At 42.7% G+C, this 19634-nt stretch overlaps 1 protein-coding gene across 6 annotated transcripts in view; it reads right to left on the bottom strand.

Annotated features, from left to right (window-relative positions):
* LOC116978300 (rho GTPase-activating protein 26-like) overlaps window positions 1-8974 on the bottom strand; it is a 143866-nt gene extending 134892 nt beyond the window's left edge. For 5 of the 6 annotated variants that reach the window (XM_033029350.1, XM_033029348.1, XM_033029347.1 and 2 more), the window contains exons 1-2: window positions 8850-8938; window positions 6519-6765 (exon numbers count right to left, since the gene is read on the bottom strand). In XM_033029350.1, the coding sequence (XP_032885241.1) occupies window positions 6519-6672 (154 nt within the window). In that variant the 5' untranslated portion in view covers window positions 6673-6765; window positions 8850-8938. Of the gene's footprint in view, window positions 1-6518; window positions 6766-8849 lie in introns of all 6 variants that reach the window. The other variant, XM_033029352.1, reaches the window with a different exon arrangement.
* Window positions 8975-19634: the final 10660 nt, after the last annotated feature.

Consider the following 19634-nt stretch of genomic DNA (forward strand, 5'->3'; position numbering starts at 1 on the left):
TTTGACCACAATTTGTATCACCATAGATAACGTAGTGGATTATCAAATTGGCCAAAACGATGCTACAGTATAGCATTAGGTTTCTAATTTATCACAAACATTTAAAAAATCAAAAGGCAATTTAACCTAACATTTCAAATTTTGATGCATACAGCAGTGTAGTATAATTGAAGTTGCCAGAATTCCTTCTTGGCCATTTTAGTCCAAGGATTATAGGACTCTCCACTAGCAAGACAAATTTTACAGCTTTGCACATGCTGGTTATTTCTGTATCTGAAACAGATATCCATTTCACTCCTATTACTAAAGTTCTAATTTTAAACAGGAATTTTTATAAATAACTGATCAACGCACTAAATCTATCATTACTCTGAAACTTGATACTGTACAATCTTCAGCATAGTTGCTTGCCTCATGCAAAGCTGAACTTGTAGATCTTGTCACCTTAAAATTATACAAGTTTGTGCCCCTAACACATTATTTTTTTTTAGCTTGATAGAAATTTACAATAAAAACAAATAACTTGGTTTTGAAAAAGACCATTTATTTAAACTCTTTCTGGAGAATGAACAGCTTCAGAAACCATTACTAAGCTACAGAATGAATAGATTATTCAATTTTGATTATAAAGAAGTGAACAACCCAATACATTCAGCAGTGTGTTGGGGTTATCATGATCTTCTTTCAATTTAAAGAAAACAACTGTACACCTTATCAGAAATTACAGATGTGTCATGTCTTTCCATGCCAATACTCCATGTCTCATTTGTTCAAATCAAGTTATGAAAAAGTTAGCTCAAAAATTTGTTGGGGTAAATGTTTCACAATAGTTGTATTTAGATAAATTAATGAGGTGTTTAATATCTGTTGATTTAAAAATTAATAAATATATAATAAGGTTTTTTTTAAATGCATTACAATCTCTGTAGTATAAGTACAATAGTTCTGTGAATTTCAAAAAAAAAATATTCATATTTCAAAATTAAAAGACATTTCAATCAGCATAACAATTCTTTCTTTTTTCCGGTCTTTGTTCCTCATTATGAGTTCCAACACATACATTTTTGATAGCCTCTAAATCCTAGCAAATTCTATCCAACAGATAGAATCGCACTTATCACAGCTCGATTGCTTTCTTCCACTAATCGTGAACCTTCATCTCCGTTTGGCACTTAAGCTAAACCTCTGCCACAGAGAAGTACTTTACTCCAAACAATTACACCCGTCCCAAATTATTTTATGCTCTTTATTGACAATCACAAACTATTATATATAATGTAATTGTTTGGGATATTAGAATGGATACAAAATTATATGTGTGCACCGCCAATTCAATTTCTTCTCCTCTGTGTCTCAAACATTTCACGTGATGACATATAGTTTTGGCTTTGTGAATTATTTTAGAAAAGAAAATAGAGAAAATAAAGATACCTTTTCAAAAGAGATGATTTTTATAAATTAATTTTTGAGATGTGAGTATAGCTGTAAAGGCTAGCATTTGATGCCCATCACTAACCAGAATTAGTAATAGCCTATTATCATGCACCTTTATCAGCGATCATAGATACACTGTGGATGGCTCGATTGTAATCACGTATAGTCTTTCTGCCGACTGGTTAACACACAACAAAAGCTTTTCACTGTACCTCGGTACACATGCCAATAAACTAAACTGAACTAAACTAAAAAAAAGGTAATAGGGAAGCATCTTCTTAAACTGCTCCAAAGAAGGTACTTCCACAATGTTGTTGGATAGAGCTTACTAGGAATTAGAACCCAGATGATTAAGGAATGACCCCTCTCCTCCTATTTGCTTCTAACATCTAGACTACCTAAGTAGACACTTCTAGTCACTGGAACAATTTATGAACAATCTTACAATAACATTTTCCAAATCCATTGGTAGAAAAGGTGAACCAAAGTCACCATCTAGCTAGGAGCAGCAAGAATTGGCTGGTGTAGGTAGCCAAAATGAAAGAAGTTGGGAATGTGGGAAAAAATGCAAGTCTTGGCCCTAAATGTCAGCTGCCTATGTTCTCCAGGGATGCTGCCTGACTCAGCATTTTGTGTCTTTCCATGCATCGGCAGTTCCTTGTTTCTACATTGGGAATGTGGGAACAATACTACATCTCAATGGTGGAAAAAAGCCTGGTCATCAGGTGTGAAGTAATTTGGTAATGCCAAACATGGTGCAGATGCAGCATATACCCTACTCCTGTGCCACTGCAATCATCTGAGCCATCTTCCGATCCGAAACATTGCCTCAGCATGTCCACCTGAGATGCTGCCTGACCCAGCATTTTGTGTTTTACTCAAGATTCCAGAATCTGCAGTTCCTTATGTCTCCATTTCATCTGCTGATCCAAAATGGATTCAATTTTATGATAATGTACAGATCTCCAGAGAAAGGATATATCCAATGTAGCCCTCATTCTGATGACCACCGTTTGTGAGTGAATGCATAAACCTACGAGTAGAGCCAGAGTGTGCAAACACGAAGTGTGGGTACACGCTGAGGTTCTACTTGTCCCCAATGTTTCAGAGAATGGGCTCAGCTTCATTGCCGGGCATTATTCCATTCAGTTGGACCTTGCAGTTTCTGCACTTCATAGAAAACTTTCCACAGGAAAGCACCTTTGACAACATTGTCTTGGAGGTCCTCCTGCAGAAAATGTTGGATACTGCTGGATGGTTCCCGAATGTCAAAGTTAGATAAGACAAGAAAACAGCAAGACTGATACTGAGATGGCCCCTCCTGCTTTACACACAATGGGATCCTCAACTCTATCACACACACCTCTTGAGACGGCTACAGCGCAGATAAAATTGATCGTCCACACCATCAAGAACTGTGCATTTGCCAAAATCAGGGACGCAATGTTCCTTGTCGAAGTTTACCATGAACAGCTGAGTAACATAGGACTCTATGCTCCACGGCTCTTCCCTGCGACACATACTGAGACAAACGTTAACTGCTGCTGGAAAGTCATAATTTTTATATGGCCCACTCTGCCCAGCTCGAAACCTATTGGATTTCTAGTGTATAAATATGTGATGGAATGGCTAATCTAACTGACATAATTGCCATTCTAAATCATTTTCGTTTACCTCATCTCGGGTTTCTCCCCAATCTGCTGGCAAATTCATTGAAGCAGCACCCAGGGCTGATACAAATACCCAGTTCAGAACACAAGATGTACTCATACATACAGTTAGCTGCTGGATAATACTGACATATCCATCTACATAAAGTTTCAGCTACTTTAGAACTTGTATTCTAGTATTGAAGCAAAAGTCAGACATTAATTATGGTTAAAGCCCTGAATTTGCATCAGTCGCATGTCATCTCGCAAAAGAAAAAGACAACAGTAGTTGCTCTAATCATAAAAACCTTCTTGGTTCTAAATTACAAGTTAATTTGTTGCAAAAATGAGTATCAAGGACTGAATCTTCAAAAACCAGGAATTGCTACTTCATAATTTCAACGACCAGGGTTCAATCTGATATTGGGTTCTGTCGCTGTGGAGTTTCCACATTTCATGTGACCAACCAAGTGCTAAAGACAGGTACACAAAATTGCTGGGGAAACTCAGCGGGTGCAGCAGCATCTATGGAGCGAAGGAAATAGGCGACGTTTCGGGCCGAAACCCTTCTTCAGACGAAGGGTTTCGGCCCGAAACGTCGCCTATTTCCTTCGCTCCATAGATGCTGCTGCACCCGCTGAGTTTCCCCAGCAATTTTGTGTACCTTCGATATTCCAGCATCTGCAATTCCTTTTTGAACACCAAGTGCTAAAGACATACAGGTTAATTAATTAGCTAGTGTGTTTTGCACTTGTTTGCAAACGAGTAGTAAAATTTGGAAGAGCTAACAAGAGCTGGGAAGATTGCAAGGAAGATCGGTGAGGAAATGGGATTGATCGATATGCTGACAGATTCAATGGGCAAAAATGGTCAGCTATGGCATAAGGAAATAGGGAAATCAACATTTTCACAGCAACTAAAATGCTCACGGCAGCAAAGCAATTTTATTCAATTCAAGGATACAAACCACCTGTGCTTTGAACAAAGTTAACAACTTCACAAAATTATATTTCCGAACAGCACAATGCCAGTCACCTGCCGACACACCCTGCAATGGAGTTTGAATATTTTGGTTTCATGCTAGTACTTGCAAAGTAGAACATAACAAAATCTGAAAACAGAAAAGGAGACGTCTTCAGATCAAACTCTGCAACATGTGTAGAGCCACAAAGCTTCAATGACCATGCTTGACATTAAAACAGATGCCAACGTGATATAGCATCTCCAGAAAGTGAATTGCTCTCAGCTATTATGCGACAATTTTTTAATCCTGTTTTTACAAGGTTAAACTTAATTGTTCCTCTAATTTATACTTGCCTATTCTCCTAACAGCGGCAATACTCGACATTTTATAATTCAATTTTTGTAACTAAACCTTAATTTACAAATTGAGTTAACGCTACTTGTTTAAACATGCCACAAAAGGAGTAAAGCTTATGTTTTCTGCAGAGAATTAAATCTTTGATCTGGTGTAGTGAAGCTGTCGTCCAGCCAAAGAGTTAATCTCTTCAACGGATTTCAATGCTTTGAGGGAATAGCTGTACTCCACGTTAAAAAGCAGATGGAATTGACCAAACACAAACCTTCAAGACAAACAGAAAACCAGCTAGGAACAAATGACAGTTTGCACTGCTCTCTGACCTCTCTTTTTTTAATCAATAATACAGCCTTCAGTTTAACCTTGCTATTGCAAAGGTTCCCACGGGCTGACAGTTTCCACTTTTCACTGAGGGTTGGAAGGCTGAGAGGTGATATTATAGAGGTCTGTAAAATAAAGAGGAGCCTAGGTAAAGGTGAATGGTCCCAGCTAGAAGAATCTAAACTAGAGGGTATAAATTTAAGGTGCGAAGGGTAAGATTTAAAGGGAATCTGAGGGACAACTTGTTCACAAAGAGGGTGTGGGTACGGAACAAGCTGACAGTACAATCACAACATTTAAAACATATCTGGACATGTACTTGGATAGAAAAGGTTTGGAGGGATATGGGCCAAAGGCAAGCAAATAGGACTAGCTCAGGATGGTAACTGGTCAGCATGGACATGTTGGTCAATGGCAGTGTCAAACTTATCAGATGTGGTAACATGGAATAGTCTAATTCAAAGTTGTTCCTTGATTTAAAAAATATTATTCTGCAGTACAAATTCTCCAATTTTGATAGATTAACATGCAATTCAAGTTCAACTACACAAAATATGAAATAAACCATAATTAATGTCAGACGTTTGCTCAGAAACAAAGTTCTAAGGTTCCCAAATATTTCAAAAACATTGGAAGATTTCAAAAGCAACCAAAATTATCAAGAACATCTTTAAGAACAAAGAGATTGTGAGATTGTAACGTTATAAGGTTTAAGAAAGATTAATCATTTATAATTCGAATGCAAAATGATAGAAAGTCAATTTCAACTGTTAATTCAACAGCCTGGATCTCAGAACAAAGATGAAGTACAGGATTGTAGCAAAAGTAAATACAATGGATCTAAGGTCAGTTTGTGGGAAATGAGAAGACAAAAAGCAATGGCTTTGCCAACTCTGTGAAACACAGCCAGTCAGTATGTTACTTAAAAATAACATGCGATAGATAATATGACTTTTAACAGCCCAAAAACAAAATCCTCAAGACAATTATATCTTGAATATAATTATTACACCGTTATCAACTGAAATGTTATGTATGTGTATATACTGTGATAATTCATGTATATTTTTGATTTACATTGCATAGATTGATGTTAAAGGATTACTTTCAGCGTACCATATACATTGACTTGCATTCATGATATTCAAATTTGTAATTGTTATTTCTGACAACTGATAAGTTACACTCAAAGTGTTGCATCGTGGCTTTGCAATCAATTATTTGATTTTGTCATACTGAATTTTATGTACCAAACTGAAACCAAGTTCAAAATCATATAAAATATAGGACATACATGTTGTACTTATATATAAATAAAAACATTTATACAGATGGAAGTAATCTTTCAACTGATGTGGGCTACATATTTACATTTTAAACATATTTTTCTGAAACAGATTATGCAGAATTAAGTAAGCATTTCCTACTGTTATAAGTAAATAGTTGAAGTTGCAATGCTCTAAGGTAGTTATAATACTCTGGTGTGTTGTTATCAGTCCAATTTTAAAGAGAAATAATGTTTACCCAACCTGCACCCCACAGCTAGTACCTATCTCCACCAAACTAAATCAGAAGACAATTAAGGTGTTTGCATTGTGAGTGCAGTAGCAAGCTGCCATAATCGTGACACATTCTTTTCATTTCAGTTTTCTGATCTTTCCTATTACAAAATGACTAATCCATTACAAGGTATAGGTACAGAAACTTAGCAAAATCTTTCATTATTTCAATAAATTCAACTTTGAAAAACGCATATCAAGTGACAGTTAAATCAATGATTGTGTTTAAAAACTTACTTTTCAGCGCCTGAATCAATGCTTTTCCGTCTTTAATCAGAGCTTTAATGAACTTGTTTGTTTTTTCCAGCTCTGCCTCGTGAGACTTGATTTTATCCCGGAATTGCGGGCTGTCCAAGTAACAATCACTGAACTCCAGTGCCGGGAGGCCCATGTTTCGCGACAGAAAGGCTGACAATCAGCAGTTCAAAAGCAGCAGTATCCAAAGGGTAATGTCACCGTTCCAAACACCTTTCCAACGCAATGGCTGCAATGCAGACGATTACAATGAATAGTTTGCACAATAACAACTGAGTTCTCTCAGCCCCTGGGCACTTGTTTCCTCTCTTATGTTTCTGGACAAGAGCATTCCCTTCCACCTCTCTCTGTCTCTGTCTCTCCCTCCCTCTCTCTGGGCTCAGTCAGTGTTATCCTGTCTACATATTTGTGTATATTGGCTACTATTTACACTTCCTGTGTATATCTCACTATAGTCCGTGTAAAAGAAGCTCCCTATCTCTTTCACAACCCTACTGCATGTGTCACTCCTATGGGTGAGGCACATTAATTCTCCCCCCGCCCTGGTGTCTGTTTATGTTTATCTATGATAGGTGAAATGTTATCTTTCCCCGACCCTCTTTGGTGTCTCTTCCCACATGCGTGTTTGTGTGTGTCTTTTCCCAAATTTCTTCTATTAGGCCAGACAGTCCCCACAGTGGTGTGTGTGTATCCTTATCCCTACCCACCCACCACACACTTTGATAGATGACGCACTCTTGTGTGTGTGTGTGTGTTCCTTTTTCCTGGATCTTCTATTTGCCAGCCACTGTCCCCACACCCTCTGATGGGTGAGACACTATCACATCCCACTCGGTGTCTCTGGACACGTGTTTGTGTCATTTCATGGGAACTTGTATTGGGTCAGTCAACGTCCCCAGAGCAGGTTGCAGGTTGCTGTGTCCCTATTTCTCGTCGCTGGATAATATTTGGACCGACAGTCCCCAGAACAGTGTGAAGGCTGGTGTGTATGACCCCATCGCTCCCATCTGAAGGGTGAGACACCATCGCAACCTACTTGTGTTGGTATGTGCGCGTCCTTTTCTGGGGGTCTTCTATAGGGTCAGACATTGTCCTCAGACAGTCAGTGTGTGTGTGTGTGTGGCCCTGTCCTTCCCCTCTGATGGATGAGACACTATCACATCTCACTGTTCGTGTTCTTCCCTAGGGGGTTTCTATAGGGCCAGACATTGTCCGCAGAGCACCATGTAGTTGGTGTGTGTTTGTCCCTATCATCCCTCCAAAGAGTGAGACACTATCAGACCTCACTGTGTGTGTGTTCTTTACCGAGACTTTTCTAGGCACTTTCACCAAAGCGGCGTGTAGTTGGTGTGATTGCGTCCCTGTCCTCTCCTTCTGATGGGTGAAACCCTCCTTTGCCTGTGTGTCCCTATTCTCCCTCCCCCACCCTGAAAGATGAAACACCATCACACCCCATTGCGTGTGTGTCCCTATCCTCCTCTGCAGAGAGAGACGCTAACACCTAACTGTGTTTGTGTGCATGTGTACCCTCCCTCTCCTCTCCTCTGACAGATGAGACACCATCACACCCCAGTCTGTGTGTCCTATCCTCCCCTCTGCTCTGAATGGTGAGATTCTCACACCCCACTGTGTGTGGGTCTGTGGGTATATGTATGGGTGCGTGTGTCCCTCCCCTCCCCTCTGAAGGGTGTCACCCCGCTGTGTGGGTATGTGTATGGATGCGTCCCCGTGTCCTTCCCTTCTGAAGAGTGACACCCCGCTGTGTGTATGTGTGTGTGTGTGTGTGTATGGGTGCGTGTGTGTGTGTCCCTACCCTCCCCTCTGAAGGGTGACACCCCGCTGTGTGTGTGTGTGTGTGTGTATGTATGTGTGTGTATGTATGTATGTGTGTGTGTGTATGTGTGTGTGTGTATGTATGTGTGTATGTATGTGTGTGTGTGTCCCTCCCCTCCCCTCTGAAGGGTGACACCCCGCTGTGTGTGTGTGTATGGGTATGTATGTGTGTGGGTGTGTGTGTGTGGGTGTGTGTGTGTGGGTGTGTGTGTGTGGGTATGTGTGTGCGTGTGTGGGTGGGTGTGTGTGTCCCTCCCCTCTCCTCCGAAGGGTGTAGGTGTGTGCGCGCATTTCTCCCTCCCCTCTCCCCGCTGCCTCCCCCGAGGGTTCGCGTTGCCCACAGCCTGTGTGTGTCACCCCCTCCACAGCGGTCCTGGCTGCGCGCTGCCAGCGGCCCAGTGCCCGGGGCCGGGTGGAGTGGAGCCGAGCCGGGTCGGGTCGGGTCGGGTCGCGTCGCGCCGCGCCGCGGCCGAGCCTCACATTCTCGCCGAGAAGCTTCATGAAGGTCCGGCTCGCGCTTCCGCCCGCACCGCAACCAAACCCCGTCCCCATGGCAACGACTGACGGCCGGCGCAGCCAACCAAAGATCTTAGAGCAGCAGCTCTACGGTCTTTGCAGCCAACGGCACGAGGAGGGGGGGAGGGAATCCCACCAATCACACGCCTCCTCTCACGGCCAGCAGGTTAGGTTGCGCCGCATCCATGGGCACGAATTAAAGGCGAGGGCCGCGCTTGGGCGAGTGGCCAAACATTAAAGGGATGGGTGACATGATTTCTCATCCCAATAAGCGAGTTCGGTATCTCGATAAACGCAAGGAATCATGAGATTTGTCAAAGGTCATTCGGGATAACAAAAAAGTGAGTGAACGAGTATAAACTGTGAGCCATTTGCAGTCCGAGTTTTCGTCTTCTTTGAATCTTATGTTGGTTATGGCTGACCCAAATTACGACGATATGACATTGGATGATTTTCTGCGATGGAAAGTGAAGCTTTGAAGCATTTTTTAGCGGACAGGGTTGAAAAAGACAGGACGAAAAGAGAAACTCGCTGTTCTTGCTGACGCTGCATCGTACATGAATGAAGCCCGTGCTACCGACTGCCAGTGAAGAAAAATGCCGTCATGCTGATCAATAGAGGAATCTTGAAATGTGGAGAAAAAATTCTTCCCGATCGAACTGAAAGATGTGTGGCTTGGAGAATCTGAAGGACTAAACTGCTGGCCTCCCACATCTATAGTCGAGCTGTCAAATCATCTTTCCAGTTATGAGTCTAACCAGCCAGCTACTTCACTGAAGTCTCGCCTGCGTAGCGACTACAAAGAAGGCAAGGCCTATAGCTATTTCATTGCACTCTTCCCCCCCCCCCCCCCCCCAACAAAAACAATAAAAAAGTGGTTGTTATTCATCATCACGATCTCGCTCACTCACCGAAGCATAAAGCAATAAAATTACCAAAATCATCGTAGTTTTGGACAAATGAACCATAACTACACCTTAATAGATTTAAAAGCTGTGTTTTCTTACCTTGAAGAAGCAAAACTGGAAAATACGTATGAAACGCAGATCCGTACACACACAGTAGCTCAGTTGGTGAGAATGTTTATCCTGAATGACCCATGACCTGACACGCATATCACAAAATATGTTACCCGCTCGGTGTTAATAATCATGTGCATGCATTGATCCTAAATCAGGCAGGCATTCTTGGTGAGTAAAATCGACGAACTAAGGCTGCGGATCACCACACACAGAAGGATCGCCGACTGCAACGCCATGGTCCTCACCGAAACATGGCTCAACGACAACATCCCAGACAACGGCATCGAGCTGGAGGGGCGCACTGTCTTCAGGGCCGACAGATCAGTGGAGGACTCCGGTAAGACCAAGGGCGGCGGACTGTGCATTTATGTGAATAACACATGGTGCACGGACGTTGTTAGGATTGGTAGTCACTGCTCTGCTGACCTGGAATACCTGATGTTAAAGTGCAGGCCCTTCTATTTGCCCAGAGAATTCACATCGACTGTTATCACTGCAGTCTATGTACCCCCGGACGCTAATGCCAGGCTAGCAATGGAAGAGCTGCAAGCTGCTATCAGCAAACATCTATCTGCTCACCCAGAGGGGGCATTTATTGTTGCGGGTGATTTCAACCACTCCGACCTTAAAACTGTACTCCCCAGGTTCCATCAGCATGTTTCCTGCCCAACCAGAGGAAACAATACTCTGGACTTAGTTTATACTAATATTACTGAAGCCTACAAAGCCCTCCCCCTCCCCCACCTTGGTCAGTCTGACCACCTCTCTCTGTTCCTGCTCCCCAAATACGCACCTCTGATCAGACGTGTGAAACCTACCATGAGGACAGTGAAGGTTTGGCCTGAGGGGGCTGTCTCTGTCTTACAGCAGCAGTTTCAGCAGACAGACTGGAGTCTGTTCGCTACTCAGTCCACCTTCAATTCACAAGTGGACATCAACTCATACACCTCAACAGTTATGGACTATATAAAATTCTGCACCGATAATGTCACTACCCACAAAGAGATAATGACCTTCCCTAACCAGAAGTCGTGGATGAGCAGGGAGGTCAGACTCCTACTGAAGGCTCGCGATGCCGCTTTCAGATCTGGCAACGCTGAGGGATACAGCTCATCCAGGGCCAATCTGAAAATGGGAATTAGGAATGCCAAACTCAATCACAAACGGCAGATTGAGGAGCACTTCCAAAACAACTCTGGCCCCAGGCGCATGTGGCAAGGAATCAAATCCCTTGCCGATTACCATAAAGTTAACACCCCTCCCCCAGACAATGCCACCCTTCCTGACGAGCTAAACCATTTCTATGCTCGTTTTGACCGGAACAACAAAACCCCAGCCATCAAAGTTGCTCCACCCCCGAATGAACAACCCCTCAGTCTCTCCACCTCTGCTGTACAAGATGCACTGAGCAAGGTGAATGAGCGCAAAGCTGCCGGCCCCGATGGCATCCCTGGCCGGGTGCTTAGGGCATGTGCTGGACAACTATCCCCAGTCTTCACCGACATTTTCAATCTCTCACTGGCCCAGGGTGTTGTCCCCACTCGCCTCAAGACATCAACCATCGTGCCAGTGCCCAAACAGTCAGCCACAGGGAGTCTCAACGATTTCCGCCCAGTGGCACTCACCCCTGTCGTTGCTAAGTGCTTTGAGCGGCTGATCTTGGCTCACCTCAAAGCCAGCCTCCCACCCACACTGGACCCCCATCAGTTTGCCTACCGGGCCAACAGGTCTACAGAGGGCGCCATATCGGCGGCCCTACACTCTGCCCTGACCCACCTGGACAACAACAACTCCTACATCAGGTTGCTGTTCATTGATTTCAGCTCTGCCTTTAACACTGTCATCCCCGCCAGCTTGATCACCAAACTCAGCGGACTTGGCATCTCCACCTCCCTCTGCAACTGGACACTGGATTTCCTCACCAACAGACCACAGTCTGTCAGGGTCAACAACCTCACCTCCTCCACTATAACACTGAACTGTGGCTGTGTGCTCAGCCCTCTCCTCTACTCCCTCTTCACCCACGACTGCATCCCTAAGTACGGATCCAACGCCATCATTAAGTTTGCTGACGACACCACGGTGGTAGGACTAATCAGTGACAACGATGAGTCAGCCTACAGAGAGGAGGTCCAGCACCTGACAACCTGGTGTGCCAACAATAACCTCGTCCTCAACTCCAAGAAGACGAAGGAAATTATTGTCGACTTCAGGAAGGTCAGAGGAGGCAGTCATACCCCCATCCATATAAACGGGACTGAGGTGGAGCGCGTCTCCAACTACAAATTTCTCGGGGTACATATCTCGGAGGATTTGTCCTGATCCCTCAACACCTCCAAGCTGATCAAAAAGGCACAGCAGCGCCTTTACTTCCTGAGGAGGCTCAAGAAAGCCCACCTGTCCCCCCAGATCCTGACCAACTTCTACCGCTGTACCATCGAGAGCATCCTGACCACCTGCTTCACGGTATGGTACAGCAGCTGCACTGTTGCGGACAGGAAGGCGTGGTGGTGAAAACGGGTGGTGAAAACCGCGCATAGAAACATAGAAACATAGAAAGTAGGTGCGAGAGTAGACCACCAGGTCCGTCGAGCCCGCACCGCCATTCGCTCATGGCTGAACACTAAACAGACACACTTACCCACAAACAGTAGACACAAGACACAGAACACAAGACACTACCCTCCCCTTTATACCGCTATCACCCCTCTCCACCCCAAAAACCTCGTGATCTCCTGGGGGAGGCAAAAAACCGGATAAAAACCCAGGTCCAATTCGGGAAAAAAATCCGGGAAATTCCTCTCCGACCCCAATCTAGGCGATCGACACTTGTCCAGGAGATCACTCAGGTCTTACTATACTAACCATACCTAGGTCCATATCCCTGCCCTCTCCCCGTAGCCCCTTATCCCCTTGGCAGCTAAAAAACCATCTATTTTAGTCTTAAATATATTTAAAGTTTCTGCTTCCACTGCTCCCTGGGGCAGTGAATTCCATAAATTAACCACCCTCTGGGTGAAGAAGTTCTTCCTCATCTCAGTTTTAAAAGAGCCCCCCCTTATTCTGCAACTATGTCCCCTAGTTCTAGTTTCCCCGATCATTGGGAACATCCTCGGTGCATCCACCCGATCAAGGCCCCTCACGATCTTATATGTTTCAATGAGATCGCCTCTCATTCTTCTAAACTCCAAAGAGTAGAGTTCCAGCCTACATCATCAGCCTACGGTCCACATCATCGGTGCCCCGCTCCCTGCCATGGATGCCCTCCACCGAAAACGGTGTCTGAGACGGGCTGGGAAGATCATTAAAGATCCCTCCCACCCCAACCATGGACTGTTTGCCCTCCTCCCATCAGGGAGGCGGTACAGGAGCCTCAGGTCTCGTACCAGTAGGATGAGAAACAGCTTCTACAATTATACCATCACATTGCTGAACTCGGAGTCCCGCCGATAGATTTCTCCGGTCCCTCCGTCCCCATTGTTTAATTATTCTGTATTTTTGGTTATTCTGTATCTTCTTTTTTTTAAATTTCTATATGCACTACTACTACGGACTGACGCAAAACTGCATTTCGTTGTACCCATACTTAGTATTTGTGCAATGACATTAAAGTTGAATTGAATTGAATTTAATTGTAATTATTTTTGTTTGTTGCACAATTATTATTAATGCAATATTATTAGGGCACTGTTATTGTTTATTGCACTATTACATTGTGCACATATTGTTTGTTGCACTATTATTTTAGTGTACTATTATAATTATTATGCACTATTATAGTTTTTTATATTTACTGAACTTTTTTGATGTTTATAGTAGTGTACTATGCAAGAAATAATTTCATTGTTCCATTTCAGGACATATGCATATATAACACCGAAAATAGACACAAAAAGCTGGAGTAACTCAGTGGGTCAGGCCGTATCTATGGAGAAAAAGAATAGAAGGTGATGTTTCGGGTCGAGACCCCTCTTCAGACGGAGAGTCAGGGGAAAGAGAAATTAGACGGACCATTGTGGGCCATTAGATTTCACTCAGTTCCTCTATCTCCTTTGACCCGCGGTCCCCTGCTATTTCCGGCAGATTATTTATGTCTTCCTTTGGTTCCGTCTTCACTAAGGAAGACATAAATAATCTGCCGGAAATAGCAGGGGACCGCGGGTCAAAGGAGATAGAGGAACTGAGTGAAATCCAGGTTAGTCGGGAAGTGGTGTTGGGTAAATTGAATGGATTAAAGGCCGATAAATCACCAGGGCCAGATAGGCTGCATCCCAGAGTACTTAAGGAAGTAGCTCCAGAAATAGTGGATGCATTAGTGATAATCTTTCAAACCTCTTTAGATTCTGGAATAGTTCCTGAGGATTGGCGGGTAGCAAACGTAACCCCACTTTTTAAGAAGGGAGGGAGAGAGAAAACGGGGAATTACAGACCAGTTAGTCTAACATCGGTAGTGGGGAAACTGCTAGAGTCAGTTATTAAAGATGGGATAGCAGCACATTTGGAAAGTGGTGAAATCATTGGACAAAGTCAGCATGAATTTACGAAAGGTAAATCATGTCTGACGAATCTTATAGAATTCTTCGAGGATGTAACTAGTAGAGTGGATAGGGGAGAACCAGTGGATGTGTTGTATCTGGACTTTCAGAAGGCTTTCGACAAGGTCCCACATAAGAGATTAGTATACAAACTTAAAGCACACGGTATTGGGGGTTCAGTATTGATGTGGATAGAGAACTGGCTGGCAAACAGGAAGCAAAGAGTAGGAGTAAACGGGTCCTTTTCACAATGACAGGCAGTGACTAGTGGGGTACCGCAAGGCTCAGTGCTGGGACCCCAGCTATTTACAATTTATATTAATGATCTGGATGAGGGAATTGAAGGCAACATCTCCAAGTTTGCGGATGACACTAAGCTGGGGGGCAGTGTTAGCTGTGAGGAGGATGCTAGGAGACTGCAAGGTGACTTGGATAGGCTGGGTGAGTGGGCAAATGTTTGGCAGATGCAGTATAATGTGGATAAATGTGAGGTTAACCACTTTGGTGGCAAAAACAGGAAAGCAGACTATTATCTAAATGGTGGCCGATTAGGTAAAGGGGAGATGCAGCGAGACCTGGGTGTCATGGTACACCAGTCATTGAAAGTAGGCATGCAGGTGCAGCAGGCAGTGAAGAAAGCGAATGGTATGTTAGCTTTCATAGCAAAAGGATTTGAGTATAGGAGCAGGGAGGTTCTACTGCAGTTGTACAGGGTCTTGGTGAGACCACACCTGGAGTATTGCGTACAGTTTTGGTCTCCAAATCTGAGGAAGGACATTATAGCCATAGAGGGAGTGCAGAGAAGGTTCACCAGACTGATTCCTGGGATGTCAGGACTTTCATATGAAGAAAGACTGGATAGACTTGGTTTATACTCACTAGAATTTAGGAGATTGAGAGGGGATCTTATAGAAACGTACAAAATTCTTATGGGGTTGGACAGGCTAGATGCAGGAAGATTGTTCCCGATGTTGGGGAAGTACAGGACAAGGGGTCACAGCTTAAGGATAAGGGGGAAATCCTTTAGGACCGAGATGAGAAGAAACTTTTTCACACAGAGAGTGGTGAATCTCTGGAACTCTCTGCCACAGAGGGTAGTTGAGGCCAGTTCATTGGCTATATTTAAGAGGGAGTTAGATGTGGCCCTTGTGGCTAAAGGGATCAGGGGGTATGGAGAGAAGGCAGGTACGGGATACTGAGTTGGATGATCAGCCATGATCATATTGAATGGCGGTGCAGGCTCGAAGTGCCGAATGGCCTACTCCTGCACCTATTTTCTATGTATCTATGTAGAGATATAGAAGGTACATAGAACAAATTAATGAAAGATCCAGTATGCAAAAAGCAGCAATGATCAAGGAAAGGTGAAGCCCACAATGGTCCATTGTTGGCTGTGGGGAAGGTGATAAAGAGTGATACAAACAGTGAAACTCTGCAGGACGACAGTGAAACTAGTACAATTACTAGGCTGGGGAAGGGACAGAGGGAGAGGGGATGCAAGGGTTACTAGACTCTTTCAGACCATTGCAAATCAACTATATGTACTTTGTCTGAAGAAGGGTTTCCAAGTGTCTTGACCCAATCTGGCAGTTTAGATACATTCATTTATTCCAACATCCACACCCTTCTGGTAAATGACTCCTGAATTAACCCACCATTGGAAAACATGCTACCCAGTTGCTTTTGCAATGCCCTAGCCCTACTTCCAAGAACTATGGAGTATTATTCTGCAGTATCTAGTTACCCTAGGTAACCTAATAACTGCCATTCATAAGTATAACCAAGAATAAGCATTCAAAAGCAATGAATACATTTATCAAGCAAAAACAAAATGTATCCCAAATTAGAAGAAGGTGTACAAAATAATTTTCAGGGACAAGTATTAAAGTCTGCCTTTAAGGAAGTTAAGAGAAGTAAAGAGGATTTACATCTTTTTAATTAAGTAGATTACACCTCACAAAGATTTATTCAACCAGTCTTCATAAACATTTGCTTTAAACTTTGTTATCATTCTAAGTTTAGTATTCTTCAGGCATTGTGCCCAAAATTGAAAGCACTTTAGTTTGGCCAAGATCCCATAGAGCTGAACTGTCATTTCTTTGTTTTTCAGTTCCAATCATCATGATGCTCAATGCCTCTATCAATGAAGGCAAGCATATCATAAGCCTTCTTTACCACTCTATCTACTTATGTTGCCACATTCAGGGAACTATGGACTTGGGCCCCAAGATCCTTCTATACACTCGGGAGGTACCATTTTTTTAATGGTTTAGAGGGATATGGGCCAAATGCAGGCAAATGAGATTAGCTCAAGTAGGCAATTTGGTAAGGACTTTAGCCCCCAAAAGCCTGTTTCTGTACTGTATTACTCTATGACTTTTAATGAGGATGTAAACCTTGACTGACTGCAGAGAGTGGTGAACACAGCCCAGTGCATCATTTCCTTCTTTCACAGTCTCATCACTTCTTCCCATTCAGTCCAATTTCACAATGCATTGCAGAAGGGAAGCAAGAATTACATCAAGGATGCTTGCTGCTCATTATGAGTCATTCCTTTTTTTCTTTCTTCTGTATTTGGGGAGAAAAGATAGCTTAAAAGCCCAGAAATCTAAACTTGAGAACAATTCTTCCCTATAAGCCCTCTCCCATGTCTCCTCTGTTTCCTGCAGTTCTGCTCTTGCATGACTTAAAAACCATGCTAGTTTCTTCATATGATGTATTTGAGCATGGAACAAACCATCCTTATCCATATGTATGATTTGTTTGCGCTTGACTCAAAATTTGAGTTTTACCCAACTAACTTGAGTTTAGAAGCAGATATTTCTTTTTCCTTACTGTGCCAATTACACTTAGACCATTATACAAATATAAACTTGTGGACATCGTCAAAACCCTCCAAGTGTGATATTTCTCTAGCTGAGCCAAATCCAAGCAATTTGTGAAATTATTCCAAACAAAGTGTACATAATTCTCATTATGTCCAAAAACAAGTTAATCATTTCATAAATGATTGAAGCAAAATTAGGCCATTTGGCCTATCAAGTCAACTCCACCATTCAATCACAGCTGCCTTTGCCCCATAATTCCTGACACCTATACTAAACAAATCTAAATAATACTAATATCATAGTGACTTTACTAGATGTGCATATATTCTTTTTGAGTAAATGAATGGCAAAACTGTTCATATTTGATTTAATGGTACAATTTATGTCACCTTGCCTCGATTACAAAGATTACAAAGCAAAAACAAAATTACCAAATGCAAAATCAGTTTAAAAAAAGTATTTTAAACAATCTGTTTTGGAGCCAGCAAACATCTAATTCAAGAAAAACATTTCTGTTGAGCAAGTTACTTGGTTGAGCAGGTTACTTCTGCAGATTATATTCTGTAGCTAATGCATTGTATTATGAACAGTACATTTCAAATATACATTGTCAGGCAAAAAACGCCCTATTTACATGTCCTATCAATAACTATACAAGATTCTGGGTCGTCATATGTACATAGTAGGTATTTTACATGTGCATATGGTACATGAAATGACTGAATTCTGGATTTCTCAGAAAAGCATTCCACCCCACAATAGACTAAAAGATATTCACATTCTATTTTCATAAAATTATCCCCTGGAACAATATACAAACTATTAACATTTATAAAAGCTAAGACCTGCACACATTTGCTAACCACTTAGCTTTACCCTTCCCACACCTACCCCTATGCCAGAATCAACTAAGTTTACCTTTTTGAAATGAAAAGGATTCTGCGGGTAATGAGCTAAAAATTGGTGCAATGAAAGGTGTTTAAAAGAGCTAATGGAATTTAAAACAGAGTTTAAAAAATCCAGTATGCCCATAATTATGGGAGTAGCTTCACCAAATACTGCAGCAATTCAAGGCTGATTCACCGCCAGCTCAGTTGCAAGAGGGGTTGACTTATAAATGCTTGCCTTGACAAGAAATGCAACAGCCAAAGCATAAATAATTTTTTAAGTGCTACCTATATCAAGGGTAAGACATTATAACATTGCTAAATTTATGAATAAGAACATATGGGAGAAAAACAAATTCTAAAAAGCTCTTTTGTTCGGACAATGAGAAATATGATGGGCAGAAGTTAATCTGTGAAGTTTAAGCATAGATATATGCGATCGAATAGTCTGTTTCTATTCTATTAAATTCTACACAGTACATAATGTTTCCATGTGTGAAAAGAGCAGAACAAAAACGGAAAACGCTGGAAATACTCAGCAGGTCAGGCCGCATTTGTTGGGGGGAAAAAGATTCAAAGTTTAAGGTCAGAGTCCTTTCATCAGAACTTCATCACTGCTGACACAGGATCTCTAAACTAAAACTCTTACTTAATTTCTTATCCCATAGATGTGGCCTAATCTGCTGAATATTTCCAGCATCTTCTGTTCCTTTGTAGATTTCTAGCATTAGTAGGTTTTTTTCCCCTCAGTTTTTAACTTACTTATGAAAAGAGTCTTTTTTCTTTTGGAGAAACCCATGAAAATTGTATTAGGAATTCTGAGTTAGAACATAGAAGATAGGTGCAGGAGGAGGCCATTCGGCCCTTCGAGCCAGCACCGCCATTCATTGTGATCATGGCTGATCATCACCAATCAATAACCCGTGCCTGCCTTCTCCCCATATCCCTTGATACCACTAGCCCAATCATAATTATGCTTTCCTTAAAATCCTTCACATTAGAAAATATTGATCTATTCATAAACTCATGATCTTGAATGCTATTTGGAAGTAATTATGTGCATAGGCATAAGTGTAAAAGGTTCTAGTTTAGTTTAGAGATACAGCATGGAAACACGCCCTTCGACCCACAGAATCCATGCTAACCTTCGATCACCCATTCACCTTAGTTCTATATTATCCCAATTTAGCAACCACTCCTAAAGGGCCTGTCCCACGAGCATGCGACTGCATGCAGCGAGCGCGACCAAACCGGAAGCGGGGGCCGCGCGGAGGTCGAGTGATCCCGTACGAGTTGACATGAAGTTCGAGCGAAGTCCGTGGGAAGTTCGTGTGTGACGTACGGCGTCATGACGCTGCGTACGGCACCGAGACGCTGCGCATGCCCATCGAGGCGGTGCGTATGGCCTCAATGCGGCTGTGGGCCAGCAGGCTGTTGCCGCGCGGAATTTTTGGACAGTGTCAGTTTATCGGAGCCC

The sequence above is a fragment of the Amblyraja radiata genome, chromosome 11 (genome assembly GCF_010909765.2).
Source record: "Amblyraja radiata isolate CabotCenter1 chromosome 11, sAmbRad1.1.pri, whole genome shotgun sequence".
Taxonomy (NCBI): domain Eukaryota; kingdom Metazoa; phylum Chordata; class Chondrichthyes; order Rajiformes; family Rajidae; genus Amblyraja; species Amblyraja radiata.